The 14,782-nt window shown below is 35.9% G+C and overlaps 1 protein-coding gene across 4 annotated transcripts; it reads left to right on the top strand.

The window, feature by feature from the left end:
• Positions 1-122: 122 nt before the first annotated feature.
• Positions 123-14,448, top strand: LOC106155338 (docking protein 5-like). 4 transcript variants are annotated; one of them, XM_087011098.1, is made up of 8 exons: positions 123-274; positions 4,831-6,012; positions 9,340-9,562; positions 9,913-10,029; positions 10,278-10,467; positions 11,246-11,357; positions 11,836-12,118; positions 12,448-14,448. In XM_087011098.1, exons 2-8 carry the CDS (start codon positions 5,947-5,949, stop codon positions 12,681-12,683), a joined length of 1,227 nt encoding a protein of 408 aa, XP_086867224.1. In that variant the 5' UTR covers positions 123-274; positions 4,831-5,946; the 3' UTR covers positions 12,684-14,448. The 4 variants fall into 4 exon arrangements, with proteins under 4 accessions (XP_086867224.1, XP_086867222.1, XP_086867223.1 ...); XM_087011096.1 differs by having other exon boundaries at positions 202-295; XM_087011097.1 differs by lacking the exon at positions 123-274 and adding an exon at positions 3,649-3,789.
• Positions 14,449-14,782: the final 334 nt, after the last annotated feature.

The raw sequence follows: 14,782 nt of genomic DNA, 5'->3' as shown, positions 1-14,782 counted from the left end.
AAACAAGCCTTTGCCTTTTTCCAAGACAAGACACACCGCATTTTCTCGCAAATTTGAAGATAACGTATATTAAATTATTCGGTATTAAAATATAACGAACACAAAAACATTTATCACAGAGTTTTCCATTATCTTAGTTTGTTAAAATTTATGCTACACACGCCTGCTACATTTTCTGGAATTATTACAAAAAGTTCGAAACTAAATTCAAAGCTAAGACCGTGCGGCCACCTGTTGAGCAAACAAACTTGTTGGTTTCAGAAGCGACGAGAAAGTAAGTAATAACTTCAAGCAGGTAAGATATACATTACAAAACACGAACTTTGGATTAGTATCCTCTATCGGGATTGACGTCTGGCGAACAATCAAGACACGTGCACTTTTTAGCGTGCCAATGGAAGTTTACATGCAGTTATACTATCTGTTTGAATAGATGAAACTTGAAACTTCCAAGTTCAATACATATACTGTAGGGACGGTACACATGTACACTTGCATGAACAAGCTTGTTAAAAATACTGTGTACTTTCTGCTCACGTTGGACTAAATTATGTATTTGCCACAGTAGTAAGTTACACAGCGTAGCCCCACGCTCGACTGCATGTCACCTTAATCAACTGGGCAGATAAACCTAAAAGCCACATAAAACTAATTTACTGAGTAGACTACCATACTACTATTGTAGTAGTCTACCATAACTCCTCCCCCCCCCAAAAAAAAAAAAAAAAAAAAAAAAAAAATTGGTCGTATATTTTAATTTAAACAAACCAGGGGTAATCCTAGAGAGGGGTAAGAAACGTCCATTGTTCTCGTCAGTGAGGCTAACCAAATTCAGGGTATGTACGCACAGACAGAAAACCATGTATTGTGGGAACGTTACTAATGAAGCCACTGGTAGTACTAGTAGATATCAGTCTGTAGTCTTGAACAAGCACCTCCTTGACGAGTGAACAGTTGTCAAAAACAAAAGACCCAGGTGTGGTAGATCGACTACTGTTCGTGCGTGCCGCAAAGACCAAGCCTAATAGCCCCTCAAGGTCACAAACTAATATACGGTGCTGACGGTTAGGCTCGTCATAATCATATAAGTAGCGCGTTTCCACCCCCTGAACAAACTTCATAAAATCGCCATGTACAATGTACCCCAGGCCATAAAAAATGGTAAGCTTGTGAAACAGAATTGTGAAAAAATTTAATAAACAACAAAAAGCCAAATAAAATGGGCACCAAGAGAATCAAATTGTGGTTGCTATATGTACATGTACCAGGGTTATAAGTGTCTTGTTAGGGAAGGTCCAGATGGTTATCGGCTTTCTTTTGACGCGCTGATAATGTGAAGAGTTTATATGCAGAGTGCATGTAAGTCGGGGCTTTTCCTAGGGTTGGGGGCACAGGCCATCCAAAATTACCATCTGTAATATCCTACAAAATTTCGGGAAGTCCAAGTATGCCTAAAGCTGTCACATTTTAAAAAATCCATAAGCTGTCCAGCTGTCTTTGAAAATATAGGTTGTCCGGTGGTGCTGGGGGTCGTCAGAATTAAGGCTGGGCAGATCACCAGGAAAAGCCTTGATGTAAGTGGTATTAGCAATGCAGCTTTCACACCTGACAAATGATTGAAGCTTGTGTTAGTTTTTGTTCACTACTAGTATTTATTATTGTAATAATATAGCTTGTCTTGGTTTTTGTATGCTAAGTTTTTTCATTGTAGAAATAGGTAAGTGCTAATTTCTCAAATAACCATAAGCTACAAGTAGTAATCAACTTGCCCACTGCAAAAGTTAATTCTAAGACAACAGACAAGACATAGCATTTTAAAAACTTAGTGTATGATCAAAACTGGCTTAATATAATAGATATTAATTTTGTTCAGCCACGCACATATATTTGTACAGTGACTGAAACCTTTCACTTTATTGAGGCATAGTTTTTCTGTTCCGCATTTCAAGAGATGTTTACAGTGGTCTACTGGCAATTTATTTACTGGGTAGTACCTTCATCGTATCGACATCATGGCTAACTTCATTCTGGGATATTTCGATCTGCAATGGGAGGTTAATCTCCTGGCCCTCAAAATGTTTTATTTCTATGAGGTGACATTTTATTATGTTATTTTAGCAAAAGCAATTGACTAAATAAGTGTTAAACTATCATATAGTTTGATATGACTAAACTATCATTATAATACTAATAGGGAATCATGAATTTTTCCTATGCAGTTAATGTCTAGATAGTAATAAGAAATCAATTTCACCAGATGGCTTTCTATGTGCTCAAAATTGAGGTCAAACATGTGTTTTCTGAAGTTTAGTTTCTTTCTTTGTTGTTTCATTCCTTGTTGAGGCTTGTTTGATAGTGGTTTTCAGGTACCAGTAATTGAATACTTGTTTGTGGCACAAATTATAGTACTGTGTGTTCACAAGGTCTGATGTAGCACCCACTCTTTCTTTCCCTCTCTCTCTCTCTCTCACACATACTCATGCACACACACACAGACACACACACACAAATGGAAATATTGCGTAAATAATATGAATAGAAAAATAATCATTTTATCCAATACCAACACTGATACGTAAAAAAAACAACCTGTTTTGGGTTACATGAACAATTACCACAATGCTGTGAGCTATTTCTGTTCCTGACCTACAAATGGAGATGAATACCAGCTCTGTTACTGTACTGTTACTATAACAACAGGCCAGCAACTATCATTGTTTATTGATTTTTCCCCATGAGGGTACTGGGGTGTGTTTATGATAAAAGTGTTATCTATCATATATCACACTGCAGCTGTAGGGAGGGAGACGGAAAGGGGGGGGGGATGGAACGTGTACAATTGAGATTACTTGTCAAAATCTGACTTACATGTATAAATACACATGAAATTCTATGTTCAAAGGTCAAAGTGGGGTTCAAATGGTAAAATTCAATAGGTATCAAGTATTCTTTGGTTTGTTTGATCAATGATGTATAACGTCTGTCCCTCCACTTTCCATTGCTTGTTTTTACTCGGCATTTCAAACTATACACATTTTATCTCATTATTTGCATGAACTGTATTTCAGCTAGTCTAAATGATAAATTTTTTTTTGGTACCAAAATAATTTTATGATTGATTTGTAGTTACATATCACCTAGTTCTGGTATTTAAAAGATATAGGTATAGGTAAAGGTATAGAAACTAAGTGAGATTTTGCAATATATGAGTGTGTGTTGGGGTGGGGGACATATGGCATGCAAGGGAATCTCCCTCTCTGGCAATTGTCAATGTTGACAGGTATGCTGTAACAAAACATGTACAGGACTGAGGTGTATGTGGTAATTAACTGAACTGCTAATACTAGTACTAGTACTTTATTATTTTGAGTCATAAAATTTTGTCTTAAAGTTTATCTCAATTTTCAGGCTTTCTAAGCTAGTCAGTACAAGCAAGTTATTATGGGGCCCCTGTTGTGTGTGTGTGTGTGTGTGTGTGTGTGTGTGTGTGTGTGTGTGTGTGTGTGTCCCACTACATATACACTGTATATGGCAGGGAGCTCAGGATACAAGGCAGGAAGTAAAACCTGTCAGTGGATGTAGGATGACGTCACAGTACACCTCTAGTTAAGGATAAGGTAACAGGGATATTTACACTGTTAACAGTACACAGCATTGTTCCCCTTTGGTAAAAGTAGACTATGATATCTGGGTCAAGTAGAGTGGGGGAGAAATAGGATGGAGATAACAACAGTATAGTCTGAGAGGATAAAGGTTAACTACTGGTATCACTGTGATGTAATGGATAAGGTACCGGGGTATTTGTACCACCGTAAAAAGGCAGTAGGATATTTTCAAAGTTACAAATCTGATTCTGGATTAGCTGATATTTAAATTGTTTGTTATTGGTGTTTTTTGTGTCATTTTGAGATTTTATCATCAGAGTATTTGAATCTGATTCTGCTGTCTATAGTACAACAAGTGACCTGTAGTGATAAGAGAATGTGATAGTTGCAAGATTGTCAGTTTCCTCAAGCAGTTTTATTTTATTAGTTCAATGACCAATACAAATAAAGTAAGAAGCCTTCAAATTCTTGTGAAAAAAGCTTAGTTGGCTAAATGTTAGGAGGCTAAGATTTTAGCCCAAAAACTGACTTCATTTTTACTATATTATACTCAGGGTCATTGTCTGTTCTATAATGTACAAGGAAGACATGGACAATTTTTACTTGATTTAATTTGGATAAATATGAATTAATACATTGAACTGAAGTACAATGTAGGTTAATTTTTTAAGCTATCTGGCCCCAAGGCTTGTTCTAGGAAAAAAAGCAAACATTATTTTAGCTTCAAGTTATTAAAAATTGAAGATCAAACTGCCCTTTGTTATCCCCAGAGAAAATATACTGTTAAAAGTGATTTTCACATGTTGTATTTTACATATAATAGTTCCCCATAATTGAAAAAGGAGTACCTATCAGTACTGGAACAGTTAAGTATATTTGTGGTTGTCACTGGGAGTGTTTAACCCTGACATGCCCCACAAAAAAGCATGGGATGCTATATCTGGTTGTCACATGTTGTATTTTACCATCAGGAGCCACACAACCAAAAGAGGTGTGCATTGTTTTTTCTCGTTGTGAATATCACATGCAGTATTGAACACTGACAACCCCGGGAACGGGACCGACCAGAACAATCAGACCACTGATGTCAAATAAATTCCAGGGGCAGACATTAACAGTAATTGGATATCCGTCATATTACTAGAACTGAGATTAGAAGTAATTGGATATCGGTTAAATCAATTGGAATGGCTGTCTAACAGCAATTTTTCTGCCTTTATTTTAGAATAAATGACCAAGTGGATGAGCCAGAGTGAAATGGAGCCTGACACAGTCTTAAGCTAGCTGCAAGTGACCAGATCTGAGCAGTAGGTGACCACAACTGAGCAGGGAGTGACCACAGCTGAGCAGGGAGTGACCACAACTGAGCAGGGAGTGACCACAACTGAGCAGGGAGTGACCACAATTGAGCAGAGAGTGATCACAGCTAAGCAGAGAGTGACCATAGCTGAGCAGGGAGTGACCACAATTGAGCAGGGAGTGACCATAGCTGAGCAGTGAGTTGGCCACATCTGGAATCTCATACTGGACCATCAGAAAGGGATGGTCAACACGTACAACTAGAGAGAACTGACCATTGGTCACTGATGGGATCAAAACTCCCAGAATAACTTATTAGCTAAGCGGCAATTTACCAGTATATATATATTATCTGCTTACATTCACCTTTGAAATCCTATGCTGTACCCAATGAAGACTATAAACTGGGCTCAATAAAACTCTAGTGTTTGAATTACAGTGAGAGATTAGAGATATCAACCATGTGAGAACATCACCTTCTACAATTCTGACTCAATTTGTGGAAACCTGTTGAAAACTGGCTTCTGACTGGGAATTGGAAACCCCATCTACTGATACTGATTAGAGACTACTGTCTACAATAGAAACTCTTATTATCTGAGTGAAACCAACTAACACATGTATTAGTGTAAACTGAAACCAGTGGAAGAAGACTAATTATAGTCATAGTTGGCCCATATGAGACTCTTCAATTGAGTCAGCTACTGTATAAAGTGTCAGGGACGATACTGCAGTTAAACTTCCATCTGCATGCATTGAGTGATCTAGAGTGGTCTTCAAGGATCGTTTTCCAGTGACTTAACATGAAGTATATTGGTATTTGATTACTTTTCTCAGCAAAGAACCAGACCTAATGAAAATACATTTTTCATGTTTGATATTTTCTCAACGAGGGAGTGAAGACTATTTTGCTTTGTATTGAGGAAAAACTCTTGTTGGCAAGGGTGACAGTATTTGTCTCAGTAATTTTCTCAGAGAGAGTATAAGAGAAGCTGCTAGAAAATCAGTTCAGGAATCATCACAAAGAAGTTGAGCAAGCAAGATGTCTATAAATTACAATGATATAGTCAGGCAGGGTTATGTGAAGATGAAGAGCAAACATCTTGGGGTAAGTACAGCTGTGCTACGGTAATTACTCTATCTTTTCATACACCTCAGTTTTGTAATTTTTTACTTTTTCTAAGATTTACCATTTTTGGATCCTCAAAAGAACAAACAGTACTGTATGAAACCAGCAAGCTTTTCAAAACCCTTGAATCCATATTTCTAAAGTATATTTCTAACAAAACATGTTTTGAATGAAAAAATTAATTCATGTTGTTTGAACTTATTGGGAACTTCATTACCAATTTGAAAGTATTAGTAAGAGTGTTATTTTCAGTTTTTAGTTGAACCATTTATCACAAATAATTTCATTTTTAAAAAGCTGTGAGCAGGCAAATTTGAGTCTACTAGTACTTCAGTCCAAGATAAATCTGTAAAAATCTGGAAAAATTCAGTAATAATGAATATAATTGGTCAGCCACAAATTGCAGGCTCTCTTACTGAAGGGGTTACACCAGACTTTAATTCTTTCTATCTCTCTTTCATTTAATCATATTTTGAGGAGTCGGGTGCCAGGCTTGTAAGTTTGTTAGATATGGGTCTGCTATATTCTTGAAGAAATGGCTTAACTTGCAATTTTGAAGGAACTCTTCTCTTTTATGAAAAAGACTTCACATGTTAGAGCCCAAAATGGAGTTGGGAAGTTGTCTACAGAAATGCTAAGTAAACATTGACTGAATAAATTTACTCAGAAAAAAATTCAATTACCACTGCAGAATTGAGACCCAGATGCCGTCACACACTTTTTAGTGGTTATTGATCCAAAGATCAATTAGTAGAATCCAATTGTGGTACAGCTTGAGAACGAAGCTATTTTTATTTAGTGAGTTATCTGCTTAGAAAGAGTACATGTATTAATTCTATGTGTTGTGGAATATAACATTTGAAATTTTCTCTTTCTTTCTTTCTTGTAAGGACTTGTTCACAGCAGGGGTCTACCTTAAGTCCGAAAAAATATTGTTTTCTGTGTTGATATCTTCATGTTAACTGACATACTAGTAATTTAGAAGAGCATTTTATTGTTGAAATTAATTAAAAAAATATTTGATAAGATCATGAGAGAGAGAGAGAGGTAGTCAGACAGAAATCAAGAGAAGGAAATCATATAAATTTGTTTTAAGGCTATCTCAAACAGTATTGAAAAAAAAGAAAAGTAATATCTGCAGAAGAAGAAGTAAAAGCTGGCAATAACAATTTATTCCCACTCTGGGCTTTTAATTATTTTGGTAGTTTTTATGCTGTGGCACTGGATTGCTTTCACTTTATTTTTGTGGAAATTGGCAGAGAATGAAAAATGACAGTAGAAAATGAAATCAGGGAAACAGCAAATGTGTTCAGAAACTTTGGCTGTGTTCAGCATTGTTTTGATTAAAACTGTCTTAATCTAAGTACAGTTTATATTTGCCAGCACCTGCCTGCCATATTATAAAGAAAAGTTAGGAGGCTTATGTACCAATTGTGTTTGTACTCTAGGTACTTCATATCTGTAATATCTACTTTATATTGTGTCTTACGCACTTTATATTGTGTCTTAGCTAATTAGTTGTATCTCTAAGTAATCAGTAAAGTAACTAGATTGTGTAATAAAATTCCATTGGCTCACTTAGAGTTAGTCAAAGTGTTTTAATTACCCCCATAAAACCTTAACTGGCATGGGCCCCAGTGACTGCACCATTACTTGATTTCCCAAGCCAGCAGTCATCCCAGCTGATTCCCACCTATTAGCAGTAGTTAACCCAGCTGAGAGTCAGTGGTAGACCTAGTGCTGTTATGTTAATGTTATACTGTGTTTTATACACCATGACATGTACGAGAGACTTATTTGACATCATTATTGAAGGCGTTTTTTTTAACAAAGCGCCAGTGAAAACTGTCCAGGGAATTATTTTCTCCATCCAGTCTTTTTTCCCAAATAATTTTATATGCTCTGCTTGTTTTATAACAGGAGGGACATAAATTGCTGATGTTTCAGAACATTACATTATTCAAGTGGACTACTGTGAACTTACCTTGAATTTATTAAGTCATACCAATTTTTTTTTGGTTTAAAGGTGTTGGCCATCTTTTTTTGGCTAATTAAGTTTTTTTTTATTGAAACAGGCCCCAGTCCAGTTTATGTAGCACAATTTTTATTATTTATTTTTGGTCAATTTCTGAAAATACTGCAGTATGATCTATAGACCAGCCCCAGGAGAAATATTGATTATGTAGATAACTGTAACACTATCTAGTAACTTGGCAAGTCTCTCTGACCTAGTGACTAGTCCCTAATTGACCTCTGTGATATTGGGTTTATACTTCTTTAAGGGTGTTCACATAGGACACTGATTGATCTCACTGGAGACATCACACAGTTTGTTAATTCCAAAGTTATTCCTGGTATAAACATGTTGTAATATTTCTTCATTTAGGGTGCTTTTCATTGCCAGTGATAATAGAGAGACCTTGGGGGATAATAACAAGTTAAGTGTTGTGTAGCAGGTGCTTTGCTTACACCCTGAGTGTAAAGATCTCTGGAAACAATCCTCTATTGTCAGCAAGCCTGTGTTGTTTCCAGTATCACCCTGAAGTTCTGGGATTCCTGTAAACTATAACCTCTAGTATTGGCTGGTCACACTGAAGAACTTCAAACAAGAAGCTGGTCTTATTTTAAAGACCTTTTTTTTAGTCTAATTTTACTTTTAGGTTTAGTCAGACGTCTGTTTCAATAAAATTTTTCTTGGCATGTTTTTTGAAAAAGAAATAAATATATCAGTAAACATACTTGTAAAGCTGGTATACATACGTATATTAAATATCCAAGCAGTGAACTTTTATGAAGTACGCAGGCATCTGACCTGTGCACAGGTCTAGTTTATATTCACATATCAGCAAAGAGGAACATTATTGATTAGACACCAAAAACCATGAATTTATGCATAAGTATTGATGAGAAAAATACATTGGAATTTCATATTTCTGGTAAACCGAATTAGACTAGGAATAGAATTGTGAATTGAAATAATGCAAAGCATTTTGGCAGGGAGATACTTTGAATTTCAGTTAGATTATACAATACATATGAATATTATTTTGTCAGATTACTGTTGTCTAAAAGAGAGAGAGAGAGAGAGAGAGAGAGAGAGAATACAGGAGACTTGCTAATTGGGCGATTTATGGGATATCAAAAGATACACTGTCCATACATTACCAGTATATAAAATATTAGATATTGCAGATAAGCATGGAATATTTCCATTTTCTGTAGTATTAGATCTCAGAGATATTTTCCCAGCATTAACAGCTATGTGTGAATCACATTTTTATTTTGGTTTGCCGCCATCTTTTCCAGCGATGGATCAAGCGCTGGGTGCGACTTCACAGGATGTCGAGCAAAGGTCACAATCATTTAGAGAAATACCTCAACGAGGATGCAGCAAAAAGTGGCGCACAGCACAAGATTATTGACCTTAAAGATGTCAAGGCAGTAGAGAGGTTGCCACAGGAAGTGAAGAAGCACGGAGTTGAAATCAAGTTTAACGATGAAAGTTCCCGCCTCTTCTGTTGTGGATCAGGTAACATTTTTTTTTTCTACGATGTAAAAGTTGGGTTGATTTTTACTTCATTGCTTCAATGCTTGTACTTTAAATTCTTTTTCTTGTCAATATATATATAGCCAAGTGAGAATTTTTAGGTTTTTTTTCCTCATCTGAAACAATAAGAGAGTGATGCAATGCACATTATTTTACATCAGCATTTATAGTGAATGAAGCTACATTTCCTGTCTGACAGTGTGTATATTGATTTCCTTATGATTTATATGCGATAGGTGATTTTTTTTTCTAACACCTATTTGTCTGCCTGTCTTTCTGTCATCCTTTCCATTAATTATTTAAGTGATTAAGTTGTTTATTCCTTGTCTTAGACCTGGAGGCGACTGAATGGATCAAGACTCTGGAACAGTTATGTCTGGGTGGTGTACCCAATATAAGCCTGGGAGAACCAGATATTTTGGAGGCAGGCATGCACAGAGAAATGAGCGGTAAGTTTTGTGGTTATCACCCATGACTTTGGAGTAAATGAAAATATAAATTTAAGAGAAAGAAAGAGTGTGTTATTTTTATATCTTTTGGTTGCTTGTCATACCATATGAAAATTTTACTTTGGTAGAAAATAATTTTGCCAGATATATCATTAATATGTTATGTCAGTACAGGGTATGTCTATTTATTAGCCTTTCAAATTTAAATGCAAGAAAATTGGTTTTCAACTTTTGGGAACTATTTTCAGAGAGATTTCATGTGTACTTGCTACCTGCCGCCAACCTAGACATTTGTGGAGAGTGTCTGCTGCAGGTCACACTGGAGAAGATAATATTATGGGATGTAGAGAATCCAAGAAAAAAGCTTGTAGAATGGCCTGTCAGTGCCCTGAGGAGATATGGAGGAGACTCGTCTAAGTTTACCTTTGAGGCTGGAAGGTAAGTTTGCTTTTTAAATATGAATTGTTTATAAATAAATATGTTAATATAAAAATGAATTCATGAATGAATTTATAAATGGATAAATTCCAGATAAACTAAAATAAATGAATTATTAAATTATTTTTGATCAATTAATTGATAACGCAGTATTGGTGAATGAATAATAAAAATTCTGTATCTTGAGTAAACTTGGTGAACAATTAAATTCTAATATGATGATAAAAACTATGTTAATGCTAGCAGGCCCAGAAGCAGAATTAAGTCAGTATTAACTATTTCAGGCACTGTAAGTTGTTGAGTATTTCAGGTACAATAAGATGTTGACTATTTTAGGCACTGTAAGATGCTGACTATTTCAGGCACTGTAAGATGTTGACTGTTTCAGGCACTGTAAGATGTTGACTGTTTCAGGCACTGTAAGATGTTGACTATTCCAGGCACTGTAAGATGTTGACTGTTCCAGGCACTGTAAGATGTTGACTATTTCGGGCACTGTAAGATGTTGACTGTTCCAGGCACTGTAAGATGTTGACTATTTCAGGCACTGTAAGATGTTGACTATTCCAGGCACTGTAAGATGTTGACTATTCCAGGCACTGTAAGATGTTGACTATTCCAGGCACTGTAAGATGTTGACTATTCCAGGCACTGTAAGATGTTGACTATTTCGGGCACTGTAAGATGTTGACTATTCCAGGCACTGTAAGATGTTGACTATTTCAGGCACTGTAAGATGTTGACTATTCCAGGCACTGTAAGATGTTGACTATTCCAGGCACTGTAAGACGGGGGAAGGGGTGTATGTGGTGAACACAGTTTCGGGGGAGGAGATTTACACCAGAGTGAACGAGGTCGCTAGGGCTATCGCACTGTCAGCAAGGCATAGGGTAAGCTGTCAGGATGTAGATGTAGTTATAGTACATATAGAAGTAGTCCAAGAATCCCTAGTACATGTAATAGTTGTAAAAGTCCTGCATTAACTTTAGAAGTCAAAGTAGTAGTACTGTGCATGTAGTAGATGTAGTAGTAATGGTAGTAGTATATGTAGTACAAGTAGCACAAGTACAATATTACATTTTGCAGCTTTCCACACTTGCAATCAGGATTCTCAAAATAAGTCCATACATTTAGACCTCTGTATATAATAACAAAAAAAAAAAAAAAATTCTTGGAAATTTCAGCAATTTCCCCCAATCACCAAGGCATAGCCCATTCAAAACCACTGAGATCATGATGCTTTATAATCCCGTTCTTGAGTTCTAAAATCCTGTGCTCTAATGCCCACTTTGTGCCCATTTAAACCTAGTATAAAACATTGTGTGAAACAGGCCCCAGCATTGAATACATTGCTCTTTGTTGTTGCAGCACACGGCACCACTACTTCCTCTGGACCGAGAACCAGTGGTTCATGATGCTCGTTTTGGTATGCCAAGATCTCACTCTCTGCCCCCACCCCCACACCCCTCAGACCACAACCCTACAGGACTTTCTGGCTACATACACCCTCCAGGTCCTTCAAACACACTGCCAGCACAAGATAGGCGGCAGCACAGTCCAGCTGACATGGTGTCTCCTCTTGGACGTCCTTATCTTTGCATGAGACCATTGCCGAAGACTCCGGGAGACTTGACAAAAACTCCAGAAGAAGGTATCGTATCTGTGTTGTAGGGCATTAAAGAGTTGTTAGACTGTAGAGTTTTGGTATTTGCATGATCAATTTTAAGAGATATTTATTATATAAAAAAAAAAAACACTGTTGATGATGATTCCTGAAAAAAAGCAAGATATGGTAACTGCTCCTTTTCAAATTGCTTATGACGACAAAATCTGCTCATTGAACTACCGGTATTGTCAGTGTGTAGTGAAATAGTGCATATTGTCAGTAGTGCAACTTTCCTCTCCTTCAACAAGCACAAAGAAATAAAATGCTTTGTATTTCTTACTTAATCACCTCTTTATATTAATTATCTATTTCAGATGAAAACATTGGTGCAGCAGCAGCATCAGTAATGGCCCCTCCACCCCTTCCAGAATATATGAACATACAGCGTACCCCAGTCTCTGATGACGATGATGATGATGACTATGTGCCCTATGAACAGAGGGGACTTAATCCTGATTTTAGACACTTCCTTTCCCAGAGACAGAGCTATGTGAATGATAATCAAAATGGCCACCAAATCAAAGAGGACATACAAGAGGAACAGTTATGATTGGTGGAAAGGTGAATTATAATGGCGGCCAAATAAAAGAGGACATGCAGGAGGAACAATTATGACTGGTGGATAGTTTAATTAAAATGGTGGCCAAATATAAGAGGAACAGAGAGTTGAAAAGTATAACTAAAAAACATAAAGAGTATTTGACCTCTCTATGCCAATTATAGATTTTCCTGGAATTTCAGTTTTTTCCTTTCATCACTTAGGAACACAGTATATAAAACTGTTGACAAAATGATGCTCTCTACACCAGATTTGAGTTCCATGTTGACTTATTTTTGGGTCACTGATTGCTCTTGGAGCTAATTATAGTTGAAAGATAGAAAAGCTGAGGGGTATTTTACACTCCTTTAGAAAAAAGGACTTAGTTGACTAAGAATTCTAGCAGGAAGTTGCTTCTTGGATTGAGGCTTGTAACCCAAAAGAATTCTGGGGTCTGTTGTGCTGTATTGATAAATCACTTTTAGAAAGGTGTCTTCCTGAATTCTTACCATAAATATCTTGTGATTTTATTAACAGTTTAGAATGTGCCCCTGGATCAGTTTCACAAGAGACCTTTAGAGCAAATGTTGGTCTCCACATAAAAAACAATGTATTAGATGCAGGATATATATATATATATATATATCAGTAAACTACTTAGTTGAAATATTGCAAATGTTTTCTAAAATTGGGAATAAGGTGATGTTGTAGAACAATGATTCGTTTTTTAAAGTGTACTTCTAGAGATTCATCATTTCTTAAAGATAGCCTAGATTTTGCATTTCAATTAAGATCAAATGTTGGCCCAAACTTCTTTGGGGAACTCTACCTGACTGGTATATTTTATTAGAGATATACAGGGTTCTTGGAGCCTATTTGTCAAGTTGTCAGAACGTTAACCCTGCATAGTTCTTTCTTGTAATTTTTAAAGACATTAATGCATTCATTAAGGCTGGAGAAGTAAAATTAGCTTAGTTGCTACTTCTGAGACAATCTGGCCATCTGTCAACTTTAGGCAGATATTACAACAGATCCTTTAATCACCCAATGGGCACAGCAGATATCTTGATTGCTTCCAGTCTGATCACAACTACCACATTTACAGATGTGATAAAACTTGGTCTTCTCTACCGCAATGGAAGTCACAAACACATCCACGTGACTGATTGTTTATACTTGTATATAATGTATGTTCAACAAATATGGTACATGGAATTATGATGTACTTGCTGTATGTTTTTCAAATTTATTTTCATTTAGTTATTTTTCACTTACAATAAAAAAGAAGGAAGTTTTGTCCATATTTGAAATGATAGAAATATTTTTATTTTTTACCCAACAAGAGCTAATAATCCCATAATTATTTTTATGTAGTTTTACCCTCATATGTAGTCATAAAATTAATTGAACAATTATTAATATGTTTCACGTATGTCATCATATTTGTTTGTAATTGCAGAGTTCAAATCATTCCAGTTTCTGTCTCAAAAGACTGAAATAGAACTATTACATTCGCAGTGCCAAAGTAATGTTAGAGATCAAACAGACTAAGTAGAACCATCTGTGTATAATTTTTTAAACATATCATCATATTATTTCTTTAAAATCAGTTGTCCTCCAATCAGTCTGTAGAATATTTAACTGTTTTTCTGTGACACTGTAAATCCACTACAAGTAGTCAAAACTACATATTTCAAGATATTTAAAGCATAATATGTATCACCATTTTCAATTTTTTTTCTATTTTAGTGATTAAATACACATATTTTAAAGGTAATTATGTAATGTTTTCATCCTGTTTGTTAACTGTTGTTAACTGTCTAAAACATGCCGGTACTTTGAAGACACCCATGAGTCACGAATATAAAAATATGCTGTCACTTTAAGTGGGATGTTGCAAATTTCCTGAAATATCACTGTAGTTGCATTACATAATTTTGTGCTATAATCTGCTTCCAACTTTGCCGTAGAAGTGTGGCGTCCTCATTGTCTTTATTTATCCAAATGTTCAAAGTGAACAAGCAAAATATTTGCCAAAATATGTTAAGCAGCACTATTGACGTATGGAGATATTTCTAAAAGTGGTGTTTTTGTAGTTTCCATATTTTACT

Source organism: Lingula anatina, chromosome 4 (assembly GCF_051362555.1).
Source record: "Lingula anatina isolate TDL-2025a chromosome 4, LinAna3.0, whole genome shotgun sequence".
Taxonomy (NCBI): Eukaryota; Metazoa; Brachiopoda; class Lingulata; order Lingulida; family Lingulidae; genus Lingula; species Lingula anatina.
Note: the sequence above shows the minus strand (reverse complement) of the source record. Positions and strands in the feature narration are given on the sequence as shown.